This window comes from Dipteris shenzhenensis, chromosome 14 (genome assembly GCF_047967505.1).
Source record: "Dipteris shenzhenensis isolate YYH24624 ecotype China chromosome 14, Dip_SZ_1.0, whole genome shotgun sequence".
NCBI classification, from domain to species: Eukaryota; Viridiplantae; Streptophyta; class Polypodiopsida; order Gleicheniales; family Dipteridaceae; genus Dipteris; species Dipteris shenzhenensis.
In genome coordinates, this window is record NC_141609.1 from 52,384,197 (window position 1) to 52,404,668 (window position 20,472).

General features: G+C 48.4%; 1 protein-coding gene across 1 annotated transcript in view; it reads left to right on the forward strand.

The window, feature by feature from the left end:
• The window catches only part of LOC147894808 (dynein regulatory complex subunit 7-like), a 589,338-nt gene that overhangs the window by 109,824 nt on the left and 459,042 nt on the right, over positions 1-20,472 (forward strand). Inside the window, 2 exon segments of the mRNA XM_087385174.1 lie at positions 10,415-10,542; positions 10,671-10,786. Coding sequence (XP_087241300.1) covers positions 10,415-10,542; positions 10,671-10,786 — 244 coding nt within the window.

Consider the following 20,472-nt stretch of genomic DNA (forward strand, 5'->3'; position numbering starts at 1 on the left):
GGGCTTGGAAAGAAAGAGGCGTGAGCTTTGTGAGCATGGAAGAAGTCAGTAGGTGGTGATCACCACATGAATGTGACAATTGATGGGGCTGTTGCTTTGGGAGGAAGCTTCTTGATATGGGCGTCACTACTATATGAGCTAGAGAGGTCGACTGTTACGTATTGGGGAAGCTTCTTGGTATGGTTGATGGCTTGGAGGCTGGGAATGCCTTGGACTAGAAGGCGTGTGTCGGTGAGCTGGGTATTGCATGAAGGAGAAGGGTGCCGGGAGTTGGTCTTTAGCCTTGTCAATGATCTATGCTCCTCATAGTATAGGCCATGAGCATAAGAGGTGCTGAGTTTGTTTTGGCATGTAGAAATCTTATACTCTGAAGTACATGATTGTATTTGGTCAGTCTTAGCATATGTGAGAAAAAGAGTGGATTAATCTGCCATTGCCACCAACAAGACCTTTTTTGGATGATGTGTTTTGCTTTGAACTTGTCCGGGATGAAGACTTTCAAGGTTGAGGGAGTCTATGGTGACTAGTGTTTGGGGTAGGGGTGAGTATACGAAAGAGATTGTAGTAGTTATAAAGGCAGTATAATGCTCTATCTTTTTTGCAATCATCTTTTTGAAGCCTCCACGGAGGAAGTTCACTTCAGTTTACAAGACTAAAAGAGCAGATGTTCTGAGCTGTGTTGCAAGCAATGGGGAGAAATCCACATATGAGAGTGATACAGTGTGAGTGGTGTGTATGAGATGTATTGTTGGTATTCTTCCAGTGGGAGTGAAATTGGCTAAACGACGAATAGCTTCACCTCTCTGTCCAAGATGTCACCTTGCATCGGAGAGTATTCCGCATTTATTGTGGTTTTGTTCATATTCCAGAGACCTTCTAGATAGAATCTCCTATTTTTTATCTCTCAGATTTCCAGCACACAGGTTCTACAGGTTTTTCTGGATGTATGGCAAACTATTAGCTTCTTTGTCACAGTATTCTCTCTTCTTCCACTGGATCAGATACTGGGCCTTGTGGACCCTCTGGCTGCAGCGCATCCAAGCATATCTGAATTCTCCTCTTCAGCATCCTTATGAGTTTTTCAGAGCCTCATTAAGGCAGTCTTTATATGATGCCTTACATGAGGAAGATTTGGATGTTTCTTGTATTCAAATTTTCTTTTACTGTTTCTGATGGATAGGGCTGTATTTTGAGCACAGCCTGGATGTAAATGAATGTTTTATAATATAAGTATCTTGGTTTTACCAAAAAAAAAAGTGAGTGGTGTGGAGGGATGCGTCAATTTTACGAGCAAAAACCTATGAGCGGATTTATCCGAGCGTGTTTTTCAAGAGATTTAAAATTTTATATTTCTTTAGGAAACATGGTTTTTACACTTTTATTTTCACTAGAAATAGATCCCTTTATCATAAAAACATACAGAATTGTCACTCATTTAATTTTACATAACACAAATTTTCTTCTTCATAGACATCCTTTGTACCCTTGCCATTATCTTCAGAAAGTGTTGAAAAATAATTCCGTTAAGAAACATCCCTCATAATCACTCTCAATGTAATAATATTATACATATATAATTACTTATTAAACACATTTATATCAATATGACAAGAGCTTTCTAGCATTTTAATAGCATAGATAACTAGATATTTATGGATATGTTTCTAAAGAAGTTTAAATTGCTATAAATAAGTACTAACTCGGACTTATATATCACTCTCATATAATATATGTAATATTTAATACTAAAGATGAAAGATTTTCAAAATATAACCCCATAAATGTCCTCTAATGGGATTTTCCGATCAATTTGAATGGTTGAATGACTATATTTGGACATTGGATGTGAAAGTTATGCCACTTTTAAAAGTGCTATCCATGGTAGTTTCGCCAGCAAAACTACCTTGGAAGACCTACTTCAAAGGGGTTTCGCTGGCGAAACTACCTTGATGGCTTACCTCAATGAGGTTTCTTTGGATAAACCCTTTCATAGGCTAGGTTGAGAGAGGATTTTAAATGTCACCCCCTACTAAGTAAAAGTTGTAAGAAGGATCATAAGGGAATTTTCATAGAGAAGTCTACTCTACACATGGGTTTCTTAAAAATCCTCCCATTATGTTACTCACCATTCCCAAAGATTCATGTAAATATTTGTGTATAAAATAGACATTGCTATAATACTTTGCATATTTCTAAGTGAAACTAGGTTTTGTTCTTATCTATTTTGGCCATATTTTTACGTGTGGTCACAGAAAGGACAGGTGCATTGAAATCTAGCTACATGTCTCCGGGGTCCCACTGCAAATACCTGATGGGAACTCCCCCACAGAGCCAGAGCCTCCAAGACTCGGTGGAGAGTAGCCGGGGGTCTGGGTCTAGGAACCACTATGAATCTGATCCCTGCATCAAAAGACCTACAACCCTGATAGGCTGAAAAGCAGACTCAAGCAAGATGTCCTCTGTGGACCTGAGCAATCTGCCACCATCCTGGACACTAAAAACCAAAGCATCCTCTTGTGCATCTCGAAAGGCCAAAACCTGAAGCGGAACCCCGCCTCTCGAAAAAGTACTTGCCCAAGTGGAGGAAGTGAGTGGCATATCATCTATGTCTACCCACACCTCTGGAAGGGCTGCCTCAATCTGCAAGATCCTCCCTGCACTCCCTCTGAGATGTCCTGTCAACCTTGATTTGGTCTCCTCTGGAAGCCTGCGGAAAGCTTTCCAAGGTCCCATAGAAGATGCAGGTCCCCTCTCCCACCTGGACCACTGCATGTAGAGTGAGGCACCCAGTGGTCTGCCATGATCATCTAAAATACTGTCATTCCACATGATGGGTTGCCTATCAATCTCTTCCCGAGAGGAAGGAGGAATCCTCCGAAGAGTGCTTCTGAAACTGGCCCAAGCTTTCAGAATGGCAACCATGAGAGGGGACGAAGGTGATCTGAGGTGTGCTGTGGTGAAGATCCATCTAACACTGCTCATCCAGTCTCCTCCTGAAGAAGGTGTGCACCTCTGTATGCTGTTAATAAGAAAATCCTTCCACGGTTCCTGCCCTGGCATAAGTCCCCGCACCACCATCTTGCAAAGTAAAGCTCTGCACTGTAAATTTGGATCAATAATATTGAGGGCCCCTTCTTGTGTAGGGAGGATGAGGGTCTCCCAAGCCACCCTGGCTAAGGCATCTGCTGTGCCATCAAGCCCACTCCAGAGAAAGTTTCTGATCAGTCTTTTGAGCTGAATGATGCAGTCCCTAGAATGGCACCAACATGAACAAACAAACCAGGCTGTGGCCAAGAGGACCCGGTTGACCACCACAACTCTAGAGGCAAGATCCAGCTTGGCTGAGCTCCAAAAAAGAAGCTTCCTTCTGATGCTCTCCAAAACGGGACCAAACTGTTGCGTGGTAGAAATATCCAAGCCGACCTGGCAGCCCAAATACCTGATAGGCTCACCCCTCTGAACCCAAGTGAATCCTATGTCAAGCCCCCAAACTGGAGTGTCCTCATCACTGATCCAAAAGCCATTGGATTTATGCCAATATATCTGTGCCTCTGCCGCCAAGCAAAATAAATCCAATGCTGTCCTGAAAGAAGTGAGCGTCTGTGGAGTGGCATCCAAGTAAACTGCTGTGTCATCTGCCAACTCACTGTCAAGTAGCTCCTCTTCCCTTCTGATGGGAAGTCTCAGCCCAAAGATGTCAGCTTGAGATCTAACATAGATACTCATAGCTTCGGCCACGAACAAAAAAAGGAAAGGAGCAAGGGGGCATCCTTGACGGACTGATCTCGAAATCTGAAATCTCTCACCCCTTACCCCACCAATAAGTACCTGGCTGTGGGCTGATCTGTACAAAGAGGAAACACCTCTGATCCAAGCATCAGTAAAGCCAAAGCGTAGAAGGGTGCCCTCCAAAAAACCCCAATCTACTCTGTCATAAGCTTTTTCAAAATCCAAAAGTAGAATGGCAAGATTCTGGCCACTCTGCATGGCCCACTCTGAAGCTTCCCAGAAAGAAAAAATGTTATAAAAAATGCTTCTGCCATGCACAAATCCCGTCTGAGTGTCATGAATGAGATCAGGGAGAAGTGGCTGCAATCGCAGGCTGATAGCCTTGGCCAGAATCTTGTAACAAATCCCCAGAAGTGTGATAGGCCTCCACTGGGACACTAAATTTCTGCTACCTCCTTTTGCGATAACGTGGATGAGACCCTCTGTAAGCGACCCAGGCATCTGGCCAGAGTCCCAAATGTCCTGCAGGGCTGAAGTAATATAGTCTCCAATCATATCCCAAAATGCAATGAAAAAAGACGGGGTGAGGCCATCTGAACCTAAGCACTTGCCCTTGTGAAGGGCTGAAAGTGCAGTCCTGAACTCTGTGTTGGTGAAAGGTGCGTCGAGTAGAACATGCATACCCGGATTCACCAACACAGGGATGCTCTGCCAAATAGCCTGTCTAGCATCCTCTCTATCATTTTTCGGGTGGCATAGAAATCTGAAGCTATGCGTAAGACATCATCAGGCTCTGTCTGTAAAACCCCATGTGAGTCAATAAGCTGGGATACACTCTCTCTACTATGTCTAGGGCCAAGAGTAGAGAAAAAGTGTTTATTGACTCTACCACCCATCTGAATCTAGAAGGATTCCCGTGCATGAAAGGCATACTCTGCTCTCTGATCAAGCAATAACTGTAGAGGAGCCCTTGCTGCAGCAAGGCGCTCCTGAATCCAAGCATCTGAAGGCCGTTTTTGCTCTTCCCTCTGCAAAGCTGCCAACTGCTGGCAAACACCAATCTCACATCTGAGAATATCTCGTCTCCTGGTACAAGCAACTGAGCGGTAAAAGTCACTAATACCAGAAAGGGTAGCGGCTACATGTGATGGATGTGGCTGCCCACCTTGGACATGAGCAACCCATATCTGCAGGGCTGCCTCTGTAAGGTCCTCCTCTGTGTAAAAGGCATCTGGAATCCTGATGCTGGCAGACCGGCCTCTCAAGTGAGGCTCTAAGATAGCCAACACAACAGGAAAGTGGTATGAAGTGGAAACCCCAGCAGCAATGCATACCGATCCACCTCTGTCTAGTGCCCAGTCATCTACATAGAATCTGTCAATGCGTGCATGAATAGGCATCTGTTGCCTCCTGTTCGACCAAGAGAACAGGAGGGACTGAGGCTGAATAAGAAAGGCATCATCACACCAAGTATCTCTGCCACAGAAGTGAAAAAGGAAGGCATCCCAAGCTGCTCTCTCCAAAGAGTGAAGTCCGCCTTCTCTACCCCCTTTTTTGTCTGATGGTAACTCGACCATGTTAAAGTCACCTCCAATCACCCATGAATCCACAATGGGGGCCCAGGAGAGCAAAGTCTTCCACATAAGGACATGTTCCCCTCTAATGTTTAAGGCATACAGGTTAAGGAAACCAACCTTACGCCCTCCAATTAAAAGAATAATCCACTGAGCTCTAGAGGGAATAATGACTCTGTGCCCAACAACTAAGGGGAGAACCGACTACGAAACTGAAATAGAAGTGCCCCCCCTGGTGCCCAAGGCAGGCGACCAAAAAGTATGGCCAGAAAGCAACTTGCCTGACTTGGCACAATCTCTAGAATCCAGCTTGTGCTCTTGAATAAATAATATGTCAATGGAACCCCCAGTAACACCTGGATGAAGCTGATCCCTGATCAGCTGTCTACGGCGGCGATGTGGGACGCCACCTAGGCCCTGTATGTTCCAACTAATAATCCTCATTGACGGGAGGATGTAGAGTGGAACACCTTACCCGACCTAGTGGCGGAAACAAACCCCTCAACAGGGGAAGACCTCCTGCTCGATGAGGGAGGGATGGAACCAAGTGGCGGAAAATCAACAGGGGAAAGAACCCTGGCACCTGAAGAAGAAGCCCTGTCAACAGGAAACCCAATCACTGACTCCCCAAAAGTAGCGGGCACAAACTCCTCCTTTGGGAAATCTGAACCCTCTGCCAAGGCTGAAAACGAGTTCCTGTGGAGCAAGCCAGGCACCGGAGTGCGAAGGATCCCTTGTGAGGGAAGAGGATCAATAGTGTAAGCTATCCCCTTCCCCCTATCCAAGGGAGGAAGTGAGGAATGCTGCCGCGGAGACCTCTCCTGCCTCAAGAAGAGCATCTGGCACCGCTGGATCTAGGGAAGAAGCTGCAACCGGGGAGGAGGTCGAAGCTTCAGCGACTCGGACTGTGCAAGGTGAGACTGGAGGGACAGCTCGAGGTGAAGCAGAGTCCACTAAAGTACCCTTGTGAACTGAAGGAGGGATCTGCACACGTGCCGGAACCCACTAGAGAGCGTCGCGTGCCCCTGAGGTAGGTGGGGGTCGAGGAGCAGGTGATGGACCTGTACCACCCCCCTGTCGAGGCCGAGAAGCAGGTGTTGGACCTGTACCGCCACCAATCTAAGGAGGACCACCATGCGAAGGTCGAGGAGCAGGTGCTAGACTTGTACCACCCCTCTGTCGAGGCCGAGGAGCAAGTGCTGGACCTATACCACCCCCCTGTCCCCCCTGTCGAGGCCACGGGGCGGTAACTGTACCAGAGGGCTTCTTGGGCCTTTTCTTCTTCCTGGGGCAATCCCTGGCAAAGTGTCCAGAGGTCTTGCAAATCCTGCACTGGTCCTGTCTGCTTGAAATCTCTACTCTCTGGCGAAAAAAGGAACCATCCAGGCGCTGGATCATAACATGATCCATCTTGAGGTTAGGATCCTTGCAAAGGACCCTAACTCTAGGTACCCCATCAGCCTTGGTTGCCTCTGCTGCAGTCAATGGCAACCCAGGGAGGGGTGGGATCTCAGCAACTGTGCCAAAATGCTCCCCAATAACAGAAAGAAGTCGATGGTAAACCTGGGGAAGCCCGGGGAATCTGATGAAGAGCGAAAAGATTTTCTTATCTGCCTCCACTGGGTCGAAACCAATATGAAAGGCTTCAAAGAAGATCTTCCTGTGTCCCAGGTGTAAAAACTCAGCCTTGAGCACAGTGCTCGCAGCCTCTGGAGTGTCAAAAACAACTTGGAAAAAACCTCGTCCCAGAAGACGAACATCTAACAATCGTGGAGTGAGGTCTGGGGGGAGAGCCGCAAGCATCCAGTCTCTGGCTTGGGATCTGGAGGGGTAAGACCCGAAGATGCGTGCTAGCAACGTGGTAGAGCATTCAATCTCTACATCCTTCTTGAGCTGCTGCAACTCGTCTTTAGAAAAGGTAATAGTTTTCGCGGCTGGTAGAGGTGGAGTAGGATTGGCTGACGGAGTATCCATCGCCAATCGAGGTGAGGAGGCCGACTCTAACAAATTAAAGGCTCCTTCCGCTCCAAAAAAAACTGCGGGAGAAAGGGGGGTAGAAAAAAGGGGAAGGAGGCGAGGAGGGAGCAGGGGGAAGGGGCGAGAAGGGGAGGGGTAAAGGGGAGAGGCTGAGAGGCTGAAGGGGAGAGGGGCAGGCTGAGAGGGAGGGAGGGGGTAGGCTAGGGATAGGAAAGGGAGAGGAAGGAGATGCTGGAAGGGGGTGGGCTGGGAGGGGGAGGGCTGAGAGGGAGAGGAGAGGAAGGAGAGGGAGAGGGAGAGGAAGGAGAGGGAGGGGCAGGGAGCAGGCTAAGAGGGGGAGGAGAGGGAGCGGGGAGTGAAGGGAAGGGGGAGGAGAGGGAGAGGAGGGGGTGGGCTGAGAGGCAGAGAGGGGGCGGAGAGGCAGGGAGGGGGCGGAGAGGCAGGGAGGGGGCGGGGGAGCAGGCAGGGAGGGGGCGGGGGAGCAGGGGCAGGCTGAGAGGCAGAGAGGGGGCGGGGGAGCAACAGGCAGGGAGGGGGCGGAGAGGCAGGGAGAGGGCGGGGGAGCAGGGGGTGGGCTGAGAGGCAGTGAGGGGGCGGAGAGGCAGAGAGGGGGCGGGGGAGCAGGCAGGGAGGGGGCAGAGGGGCCGGGAGGGGGCGAGGGAGCAGGCAGGGGGAGGGGGCGGGGGAGCAGGTTGAGAGGGGGAGGGGGCGGGGGAGCAGGCCGGGAGGGGGCGGGGGAGCAGGCTGAGAGGGGGAGGAGAGGAAGCGAGCAGGAAGGGGGCGGGCTGAAGGGGAGGAGGGGAAGGGAGGGAGAGGGAGGGGCTGAGGACAAGGGAGAGAGGGAGGGACAGGCTGAGGGAGAGGGTGCAGCGTCTGATCTTGCCTTGAATAGAGCCAAATAGGAAATCCCACTGTGTAGGCTGCCAATTCCCAAAAGCAGAAGTATCAATATGCAACAAAAGAGAGTGGATCATGAAAGCCTAAGGCTGATCCCCTTGCATAAACTGCAACATCATTTTTCCCCTGTGAGCAAGTATATGCATCACACACACACGCACACCCCTCTCTGTCTCTCTCTCTCTCTCTCTCTCTCTCACACACACACACACATGTATATATGTATTGATTCTTTAAAATTTCACATGCTTGCATATGTGGCTCTTCTTCTCTCCCCCTCCCTCACCTCCCCTCAGCCTCTCCCCCCTCTACCCTCTCTAGCCTCTCCTGTAGCAGCTTTTGTTGGTCAAACAAAGGTTCATCGTGTTCAAATTGGCCTTCTCGCCTTGATTGACGAATGGCTTCCATATAGTCAATCCTCGACTGCTTCTATTGCCCGCAAGATAATTTTTTTTCTAAAGACGAGTAGAGCAGCTGAAAAAAGATGTAGATCTTGAAAGCTCTACTTCTCTCCATGCCTGCATCTAGGTTACAGACCAACGCGACGACTGGATGCTCCCAACGTTACCTGGAGACCTCGTACCCCACCTCATCGACATTTGCTTATTGGGAGGAGGTTTCTTCGTGGGTGGTCTTTGATACTTCAAAGTCTGTGGCCACAATGCTTTAGGCTAACCCTCTGGTGCTAGGCTCCGAAGGATCTTTTTCTCAGCCTTCTCCTTGGGCTTCGACCCTCTTGAGAAGGATAGTAAGCAAAATCATTTGGACCAGGATAGCAAAATTGTTGCGCAGGTTTTCGTCCTCTCCTTTCTTCCTCACTTGGGTTTAGTGGCCTAGCTTTCACTAGCAAGGTCTCAAGTATTTTATGAGAGTCATGACTCCTCCTGGGCTATAATGGTTTGGCACCTTGAACTGCATCTTTGTCAACTTCATTCCGTTCCTGTTCTTAGTATAGACTTGCACATGCATCAGTGAAAACTTGTTGAGTGAGCGTTGCTACCTGGCATATTGGGAGAGCTAAATGCTCGTAGGCTATTAATGGCACCAATGCCCACCTAGCTCATACTTTGGCCAGTATTTGGAAGTATTTTATATACTCTGATGGCTATTTGTTCAAGGATTAGAGGATGTTCTAGGTTTACTATGGCCAAGAGGATAATTTTCCTCAGAGAGTGGAGAGGTTGTCCTGTCTTTTCTGATACCATCACGGGGATGCACGGGATTTCCAACCACAGTCTTGGTTCTTATTATGGTTTTTATTTGCTCATACTTTTCAAGCTAGGTCAAAAGGAAAGGTCCCTATGAAATATGCCATCTGATTGGCTTCATTGATTTTATTTCCAGCTAGATTATTTGTACTTATCCTTCGGGTTCTTCGCTCATCAAAGGAGTTTCCCATGGTGTTTGATGTATTTGGTGATAGAATTTTTGTTTTTTGAGGGGCGAAAAGGAAATCATGCAGAAGTCTGCAGTGAGGTTGTTGCAACCAATCTATATAGTGGAAGGGCCATGAGGAGCTTGTGGCAATATGAGTGAAGAACAAACTGTGGTTACACCCTCTATAAGCAATGCCCTTTTGACCTTAGCAGCACAATCGGTGCTCTACATCTTGCCCTGGGTGTAGGGCAAGGTCTTTTCCAATTTCATATAGAGTGTCTAAATAGAACATTTGGCCCGAGGGTACCAATTCGTAGTCCCTCAATGAAAACACATAATTGAATCCATGAAGAAAATTGTAGAGCCGCCATCGTAAACTAGATCAACAATGACTAAGAGATAGAGGCTCTCCAATGTTTCCAAAGTCAAAAGGCACTCAACCTCTAGCATGCAAAGGGTCAGGCCCAAAGTATATGAGCCTAAACAAAATCTCTAACTTGTTAGATCTTTGTCGAGAGCAAGCAGTTGGACCTTTCAAACTATCTTTACATCACTCCATTTTATAAGTTTATATGGAATAGGCTTTGTACCTGTAATCGTGGGTGTTCTTGCCTCTGTTTTCCCCCACACCTCTGCCTTCTCCCTGCTCCCCAACCCCCCCACCCCCACACCCCCTTCAAAAAAAAGAGAAAAAAAGTGCAAATCATAACTTTTCTATTCTACTGGTAGGCTATAGTTAATAGTTTGCACTAAAAAAGGAATGCCTGAATTTTATTATTTTGACATTGTTTCTTCACTCGCAAGAAGGGTCTTCCATTAAATTGAGTATCTGATGCACACTCATATACCACAACTTGCAGGCTCACTTCGAAGGTATTGCACCCAGTCTGAAAGAGGGCAAAGACCTTTATTAAGAGCTGGATATAGCATCACGCAAGCTGGACCAGTATCCTACATCTTTGGAGGACGTGTCACCAATTATGTCAAGGTAACATTGATTATCTCATAACATTCCTTTAATTGTGCCATCATAGTATACCCTTAAGAATGCATTGATTGGTTGGTTTTTTTAAAGAAAATATGTCTACAACGAGGATTTCTATGTGTGAAGCATAGGTTGAAGAAACATTTGCCATTGATTCCCGAACAGTTCTTTGGGTGAAACTTTGTACAAGTGGAAATGTCCCTGCAGCTCGTGATGGCCATGCAGCTGCATTTGATGGCAATAAGAGGTATTCATGTTCACATCTCTGCATTTTTGTCTCTTCAATTTCTTTTAAAAAAGATTTATTAATAGATAACTTTACAAATTCAGAATACAAAATCCCAAAAAAATAAAGTGGGTGAAAATCTCCCCCCCTCGCGAAATAGACTTCTATTGAGTATGAGAGAGAGCTGTGAGAGGTAACTCAAGGCAAAAAGAAAGAAAGAAAGAAAGAAAGTCTATTAACGTCCATTGGAGACCAAAAGGTCTATGGGACAGCAAGAAACCCTCTAGTACATTTGCTTTAGGCAAGGCACATGGCAGCTCCCAAGGAGTGCAAAAAGCAACCCATATTATTTAGAGTACCTACATGATAGTCTGGAAGAGTAAACAGCCATACATCAGTTTAAGACTGAGAGTCTTTTGGTTTTGATTTAAACTTTGTGATTAGTGCTACGCCTTCACGGTAAACTGCCCATTTTCCATCCTTTCTAGCAGCCTTGACTTTAGCTAATTCAATTACCTTAATCTCGAGTTGAGCTTGTGTAAGCTCCTCTGCTATCCATACTTTGGTGCCCTATAACTTGTAAGATTGTCGAAGAAGCTTGATCCGCATACCTTTTGTTCATTGTAAGGATTGCATGACCCTTATAGTGCAAAATAGAAGCTGTCATCATCCTGCTCATCGTCATCCACCCAATCAATGTTGGGCAAACTTGCTTTGATCTTTGTCAATATTTCACTATATGTGTCCTCCTCTTTGTACCGATCTTCTGGGGGTCCCCCTATTCTAATCTTCAGCGCATTATCACATCTAGCTTTGTGTTCTTTAATCTCTGCTTGAATATCAGACTTACTTGCTTTGTTGTCCACTTCCACGATAAGCAAGTCTGCTCTAGTGACCTGGCTAAGCTCGTGGCAAGTCAACTCGAGATGAGGGGCATCTATGCTGTATCGGAAGGGAGGCAGTCTATCCATGTCTAGTCCAAGAGATGTGAGCCACCTAGTGAGTCTGAAGTACCAGCAGTATCGGGCCCCAGATCGTGCCAACTCCATAGAAGATGCAAGTGCTAACCATGGCAACCGAGCTCTGCCTGCTGCTGAGTCTCCAAACTCCCTAACCCTGTGCAAATACATGACCGACTGAAACACTGCATCCAATGCAAGGGGAGTAGCTCCAAACTCTGCTAGCATGATCTCGTGCGGAACTGTAGCCTTGGCCCTAATGAGCCGAGAGAACATGATGATCTGTAACCTCTCTACTCGTCTCCAATCTGCAGCGCCGAGGTCTCCTGCCCAGAAAGGAGCTGCATACATCGCAGCTGGTCTCACCAATGTATCAAAAAGCAAGGATTTTGTATCGGGATGCTGAAAGTGGGACTGAAAACACTGACGCTCAAGTATCCTTTACTAATCCTATCTCGTGCTGCATATGTCATGGTGAAAACCGGTCCCCTGAAAATTGCCCCCAAATAAGTGTACTCTCTAACAAGCTCAATGGGCTGTCCGTCATAAGTGAAGCAAAACTCATCCGTGCTGTAAATACGATCAGAGGTGTTGAAAACCATAACCTTGGTCTTGCCAAGGTTTACGGTCAACCCCCTGTCCTGGCAAAACCTGTGGAGTGCCTCAATATGTGCCTGGAGGCCCTGAGCAGTAGAGGAAATGAGAACCACATCGTCCGCATATAGGAGGATAGGAATGGAGGATCCTGAGAGAGTAGAGCCCACACCGCCTGTCATCTGTATAAACATCTCTAGCTCATCAATATATAATCCAAAGAGAGTAGGAGAGAGCGGGCAACCCTGCTTCACCCCAATCGTGCTGCATACCTCCTCTGAGAGCCCCTCACGTGTCCGAACCAGACCAGTGACCCTCTCATACAAAGCCATGATAGCCCACTGTATCTCTCCACTGAAGCCCATTTGGCAAATCCTCTGAAACAATCTGAATCGCGGAACTGTGTCAAATGCCTTCCTGAAGTCCACGAAGCAACAATAAAGCCGTTGCCTTCGTGACTTCGCCTCCTCTACCAGTGCCCTGAGTGTGAGGATGTGGTCAAGTGTCGAATGATCCCTGCGAAATCCAGCCTGCCCTCTGGCTCTGAGTCCTGTCGTCTCGGCATGGTCATTTATACAGCTTTCCAAAACTGATGCATAGATCTTGGCCATAACGTGGCCAATCATGATGGTCCTGTGATTCGACGGCTCCATAGGGTCCCCCGACAGTGCATTTCTTACTTGGATTGCCAGGCATTGGCAGGTTACATACAAGATAGCACAAAATCAACGTGCCACAAAGAAGAGGCATCGTCGAATATCCTCTAAGTGCTACGCAATACAATGCAAGTAAAAGTACATAATGTCAAATCTGAGCCTAAATACAAAGTAAACTAGAGAGAGAGAGAGAGAGAGAGAGAGAGAGAGAATGACCCTATCCCTAGTAAATTCACATTTGGCAAGAAAGCTCAGCTCCTCCGTGCTGCCCTCCTTCACCCTCTCCCTCCTGCTGCCTCTACATGCTCCCTTGTTGCCTTTCCCTCCTATTTCCTTCCCCACCCCTTTCTTCCCTGCGTCGCCTACTCTCTCCCCCTGCTACGCTAGCCTCTTGTACCTACTATCACACCTTCTCCCTGCTCTTCTCCCCCACTGGCTGCTCTCACCTGCCTCTCTCTCCCCCTTGCTGTCTACCAGCCTACCGCTGCCCAAACCCCCCCTCCCTGACTTATTGCTAACTTCACATCAGGACCTTCCCCCTCCACTCCTCCTCTAAGCCTTCTCTCCCCTCCCCTCATCTCTCCCTTCCCTCATTGCTTCCTCCGATTGACGAATGGCATCTAGACATCAAAAACCAAGGCATATTCATGTAATTGTGGCAAAGCAATAACCTGAAGAGGAATGCCCAATCTTGGAAAGGCTCCCATCCAAGTGGAACAAGAAATAGGCATATTAGCCATCTCAATCCAATCCACTGGAATGGCTGCATTAATCTATAGAATCTTTCCTGCACTTCCTCTGAGGTGACTTGCTACTTGCAATTTAGGGTCCTCTAGAAGCTTTCTGAAATCTTTCCAGGATCCTATAGAGGAGGAAGGGACTCTATCCCATCTTGACCATTGCATATAATGTGACTGGACTATTAGCAATCTACCTTGCTCACCCAGTATGTTTTCATTCCACTTGATTGGTTGCCTATCAATCTCTTCCAGATAAATTGAGGGAATTCTCCGAAGAGTATTTCTGAAGCTGTTCCAAGCTTTCACAATGGTTGTCATAAGAGGAGAGAAAGGAGATCTGAGAGGGGCTGAAGTAAAAATCCATTGGGTGCTACCCATCCAGTCTTCACCTGAAGAAAGACTACATGCGTGTATGCTTCAAATAAATAAGTCCTTCCAAGGCTCTTGTCCAAGCAGAAGACCCCTTACCACAAACTTGCAAAGTAATGCCCTGCACTACAAGTCCGGGTCTATAATATTGAGACCACCTTCTTTTGTGGGAAGGATCAATGTGTCACAATCCACCTTGGCCATAGTATTTGTAGTGGTATCCCATTCCACAAGAAATTTCTTATAGGTCTCTAGAGCTGATTGATGCAATCCTTAGAGTTGCACCAACAAGAGCAAATATACCATGTTGTGGCCAACAAAAGATGGTTAACAACCACCACCTTGGAAGCCAGGTCTAATTTGGCTAAACTTCAAAAGAGGAGTCTCTTCTTGATGCTCTCCAACACTGGAGCAAACTGCCGTGAAGAAGAGATATCCATGGTGACTTGGCATCCTAGATATATAACGGGAATTTGAATCCAAGTAAAAGCAAAATCAGCCCCCCAATCAGCCTCATCAGTGATCCAAAAGCCATTGGATTTGTTCCAATTAATGTGCGCACCGGCTGCAACACTAAACAAATCCAAGGCTGCCTTGAAAGAAGTAAGCATCTAAGGAGTGGCACAAAAAAATAGCAGTGTCATCCACCAACTCATAGTCTATCAATTCCACACAATGTCTCAGGGGAAACTTCAGCCCAAAAATGTCAGCTTGGGGAAGCGACCCACCCCAGGAGGGCGGACCATGCTCACCGCGAGGCACACCCTGCCATCCAAAGGCGTTTGGCTTGCCCACAAAACGTGTCACCCACGGGTACTGTAAAACTCAGATCCACCGGCACACGAGGGTCACGAACTGCACCCCAGGCACCTTTCACGTTGCCTTGCCTATCGCACTCCGGGGCTGAGCTGAGGCGGGAAACGACCCAGTTCCGTTTACGGTCGGATCATCTGCTCCGGGAATGCGCCCATCCAGAGTGGCTCACAACCCCCAGGATCAAGTCCTCACGGAGTTGGAACCACTTGATAGTCTATCGCACAAGGTTCACCACCCTCTGTAGGTATACAAGCCACACATAGCTTCAGCCACACAAAGAGAAAAAGAAAAGGGGTGAGGGGACATCCCTGATAAACTGATCTGGAAATCTGAAATCTCTCTCTTCTGAATCCTCTAATAAATACCTCGCTGTGGGCTGATCTTTACAAAGAGGAGACCCCTCTAATCCATGCATCTAAGAATCCAAAATGATGAAGGGTTCGCTCTAGGAAATCCCAATTCACTCTGTCATAAGCTTTCTCAAAATCCAAGAGTAGATTCGCTAATTTCTGTCCACTTTGCATAGCCCAATCTGAAGCTTCCCATAAACAGAAAATATTATCAAATATGCTCCTTTCATGCACAAAGCAATTTGCGTGTCAGGGATGAGGTCTAAAAGATAGGCCTGCAATTGTAAACTAATTGCTTTTGCCAGAATTTTATACAAGTTGTCCAAGAGAGTGATAGGTCTTCACTAAGACACCACATTTTGCAACCCCCTTTCGGAATGAGATGGATGAGACCCTTTGTGACTGATTAGACATATACCAGAGTCCCAAACACCCTACAAGGTTGGGATAATATGATCCCCATCTGATCCAAATGAGCAATGAAGAATGCTAGGGAAAGCCCATCCTAATCCGGGTACTTGCCGCGCTTTCTTCACCTCCTTCTGGGATCAGATCCATCAGCCCCTCCTAGCAGCCCTCCAAAGGATTTTCAGCAGCGGATATATGGCAGAGAGCCTCTCCTCGGGACTGATTTGCCTCATCCCGAAGGGAGGAGATCGACAGGAGATCCGTCAGTGGTGCCCGATCACTCTCCTCTCCACTGCCTACAAAATCCTTGCCAAGATGATCAGCGCCAGAGTTCGGCCTCTACTTCCTGACCTCATTCATGACACTCAGACAGGCTTTGTCCAGGATCGCAGTATCCTGGATAATGTCTTCACTTTCTCAGAGGCGGCGGAGTGGGCTCAGTACAGCGGGTCACATTTAGCCATCCTACTTCTCGACTTTGAGAAGGCCTACGATCGAGTGGACTGGTCCTTCCTGGAGGGTACTCTGGAGCGACTAGGGTTCCCAGCAAGATGGATACAGGGTATTTCAGCATTATACAGGACGGCTTCCAGCAGGGTCATCATCGGCGGCAGGATGGGAGAGCGATTTCGTTTGGAGAGATCAGTGCGTCAGGGTTGCCCCCTTGCTCCTTACCTGTTTCTCTTCTTCGCCATGGCCATGACATACTACCTTCGGGCGAGGTCGACCGGGATCCGGGGTGTTCGCCTTCCCATCAGGGAGGACACGGAGCTCCTGGATTCGGAGTATGCAGATGACACAGCACTGTATGTTCAGGATGATGAGATGATGCTGGAGAGGGTGAGGCTGGCCCTAGAGGTCTTCTGCTCGGCAGCCGGTGCGAAAATCAACTAGAACAAATCAGTTGGTTTTCTCACAAATCCCGGGCCGTGCTCACAGTGGGGGGGGTTTTGGGTTTCAGGTGGATCCCACGGGGACAAACAGCTTGATATCTCGGCTTTCAGGTCGGCCTGGATATCACGCCAGCTTAGCAGTTTCTCTCAGTGCTAGATTCCATTCGACGGAAGCTGGCTTTCTGGAGCACTGCTAAGCTCTCTCTCGCAGGTCGTGCTCTTGTAGTTGACCAGGTTCTCCTAGCCACGGCATGGTATGTGGCTTCTTGTTGGTGTTTCTCGAGATCCAGCGTGGTACAGCTTAGGAGGTTGGTCCGGAACTTCCTGTGGTCTGGGGGGGACGGTCTTAGAGATACCAGAGCCAGGGTTGCCTGGCAGACAGTCATTCTTACGCAGGCTGAGGGTGGCCTGGGTGTCATCGATCCTGAGATTCAGAGTCAGGCCCTACTGGGCAAGTTAGTTATTCGCGGTTTGACCCCCGGGGGGCAAACGTGGAAGATGTTACTTCAGCAGGGGGTCAGTTCTTGTGTCCCGCGCCGAGGTGGAGAGTGGCTACCGTCCCTTAGGTGGATCTTCACTTCTGCCCCGCTCACTCAGCCCCGCTCCCCACTCGTTCGTAGCCTTCTCATGGTTTGGAGGCGGCTCCGCCTCAGTCTCATTCAGTCTACTCCTAGCTGTCAGGAGGAGATCGATCGCTAGCCGCTCATCTGGAATGACCAGGTCAGAGATGCCGAGGGCCTTCAGCTGGGGGAGAGATCACACATCAGGTGGGACTGCTGGATGCGGGGGCCAGCCCGGTCCCTTCGAGTTTGGAGGGACACGTACAGACACTTGGATACCGCTGCTCTAGCAGTCGCAGCTGGAGGTGCCCGTGGAGCTCAGGTGAGACGCACGGAGATAGACGGAGCGATTCCTGCCGGTTGGTTGGTTCCACCCGAGATTCAAACCCTCATGCCTGGTGATGACCGTTGGCTGGGACAGTTCACCCCCCGTGGCATCCCACTGGTGGTTGCAGGTCGGATGGACGACACTTCGGTTTCCTTTTTCGCGGTTATGGGGGACGGCCGACTCAGGAGAGAGGATGTGCTCATCAACCCACTACTCCCATGGCAGAGGGTTCGGGTCGTAGGCCTTGTGCGGAAGGTTTGGCGGACCGATCCCAGTATATAGCAGGATCAGCTGCAGTTATGGCGACTCTGGCTCTAGGAGGGGCGGGCCTTGTCAGAGCTTGATTGGGACCCAGGAGAGTGGAGATGGCCAGAGATTGTGACAGGTCAGGGGCCGACCTCTTTCTTCACCTACAACACGACATTGGGCAGGAGAGTTCTCGGGAGGATGCAGAGCCGCCCGCCCACCCAGCGGCCCAATTGGTATGCTCAGGGTATCTCCAGGCTATTGTTGCAGGCCTTCTGGAAGGCCTTGTGGGAGAGCTGGCGATTGCGGAAGATCTCCTACTTCCTTTGGCTTCTCGCCCACAAAGGTCTTCCAGTGGGGAGCTGGTTGCGGCAGGTGGGTCACGATGGACGCTGCCAGATCTGTCATGAGGACGAGGAGTCACCAAAACACTGCCTGTGGAGCTGCACTCGCACCGAGGAAGTGTGGAGGTGGACCTTCGGGATCCTTACTCGCGCAGCACCGGAGTTAGGTATGATCACTTGGGGCGCGTTCTGCTGGTGCAGCACCGCACCTGGCTTCCATCACTTGTTCGAGGCATGTCCACAGGACCCCACGTTCCTTATCACACAGGGGACGTGGGGGCTGCTCGAGAGCATTCCGCCGCACCTGGCAGAGGCTGACACAGGTTCTCAGGAGAGGCAGCCAGTCTGGGAGATTATTAGCAGCATCACAGGATGGCACATCTGGATCTCGCGCTGCGCGCAGATCCTCGGTGGCACCTCCCTTTCGACTGCCCAGGTCATGACTGACATCTGGAGTGAGATTATACACACCCTCAGAGGCCAGTGGGACCAGATACAAGGTGACTCTCGGGCTGGCCGGGAGAAGCGGAGACGTTTCCTCCGTGATTGGGACACACAGGGCCTCTTCTTCGAGCATACTTCGCAGGGCCTTCAGTGGCGCTATTCACCACCTCTCTGGCTGTTCATTCACACTCGCCTGATCCCTCCGTGAGAGAGAGCCTTACTTTTTTGTTTCCTTTTTGGGCTGCGTCCGATTTGTGAACGTAGTCCCGTCAGTTGCAAAGCTGACCTCATGTATCTTGTTTTCGAAGTAATATAATCAGCATTGTTTTTTCGGCAAAAAAAAAATTCAGGTACTTGCCCTTTTGAAGAGCTAGCAAAGCAGTGGTAAGACACATCTCGCGACATCCTCATATCCTGTTTCACCAATAATGGAATGTGATGCCATATTTGAACCCTGCCAACATGTCCGACCGGTGTGTCACGATCTCCTACAAGTGAGGCATAAGAATCGGTGGCTATGTGCATGCCGGTGGATGGACAAAAAAGATAAAGCCTACCCTTCCCTCTCAGCCACCCTCATCCACTATAAAATCTACTGGACAACACAATCACAAAGCGAAATGACATTCACTCAAAATATTCATCCCTACACACATCTACACTCAACACATCCTCTAGCCACATATCATCGGGAAGCCATACAACCTCAGCCCACTCCTCATCACTCACATGCATCACTAAAGTCCAATCAATGGACCACTGAGAGCAAAATCTCAACATAGAATCCCTCAAATGAAAGACCACATATCCCCGGCCCAAGCTCAATTGATATAATCATTTTCCTCTTTGACTGTAATAGTAAAAATATTTAAGACCAAGACCCAATGGGATCAGTATAGTGTGGGTAGCTTATAGATGGAGCTATATCTCAGCAACTAGAGCATGTATCCACAACACCAAACTCTAGACAGACTCTTGCAATCAAACTGAGAAAAGACTCTGACATACACAATACCACATCTCAAATATGCACAACATGAAGACTTTTATCTACATATTATTGCCATTGTCCTCCTTTCATGTATCCCAATGACAAGACCACATTTGAACAATCCTGGTTTGATCCTCAAGTTGCCAATTGCCTTATGTATCCAAAATTGTCACTCTGTAGTCAACCCACTTCAATAGCTTTATAAGCACTTAATGGATTTGGCTTTTTTGGACTGCCTAGACAGCCATCTCCTGCCTATAGTCTCTGCTGCCACAAGCAAAGCCTCCTCCATTAATAATTATGTGCACCGTCCCCCGGGTTCTTGCAATTAGCCAAGCATACACTATAACTTCCAAAACAATACAGGCAATTATTCACGGCCATAGTCTTCTTGTTGTAGGCCCACCATCCCGTCTTCTCTCCTACTCAAGACTCTGAGGCAAGCACTCTACACCCACCTGGCCAAAGCCTCTCTGCTCTTAGACGTGCAATTGACGACTAGTTGCTTTGTCGCCTCTCACAGCCGCTCCTACAAACAAGTCTTCTCTGCTCTCCCATTTCTGCTCATCAACCTGTCCATCAGCCCGTCTCCTTCAAGCTATAATAGCCTCCTACTTTAACGAGCCTCAGCCCCCAACCTCTCCTTCATGTGATCATAGCAACATCCTGGTTCTCTCCTGCAAGAAGCTCTACCAGAGCCCACAACCTCATGTTGCCCATAGTCCTCCAGCTTGCACATAATGATAACTTCTTGTAGCCTCTCCTGCTCCAGCTCATGCTCTCTCCATCCAATATCCTCCAGCTCCCCGCCGGCCTGCATAATAGAGATTTCCTTCATCCAGAAGCTCCCAACCAAGCAAAAGGCCTGCACTTGGAATGCACAAGCCAAACTCTCCCACAGACTCTTAACTCGTGTATTTCTCCTTCTTTTCTACTTGTTGTTCACAGAGTATCACGATGCCTTCTCCTTCATCAGCTACCTAGTATCCAACGTCTCCTCTGTCCAAGA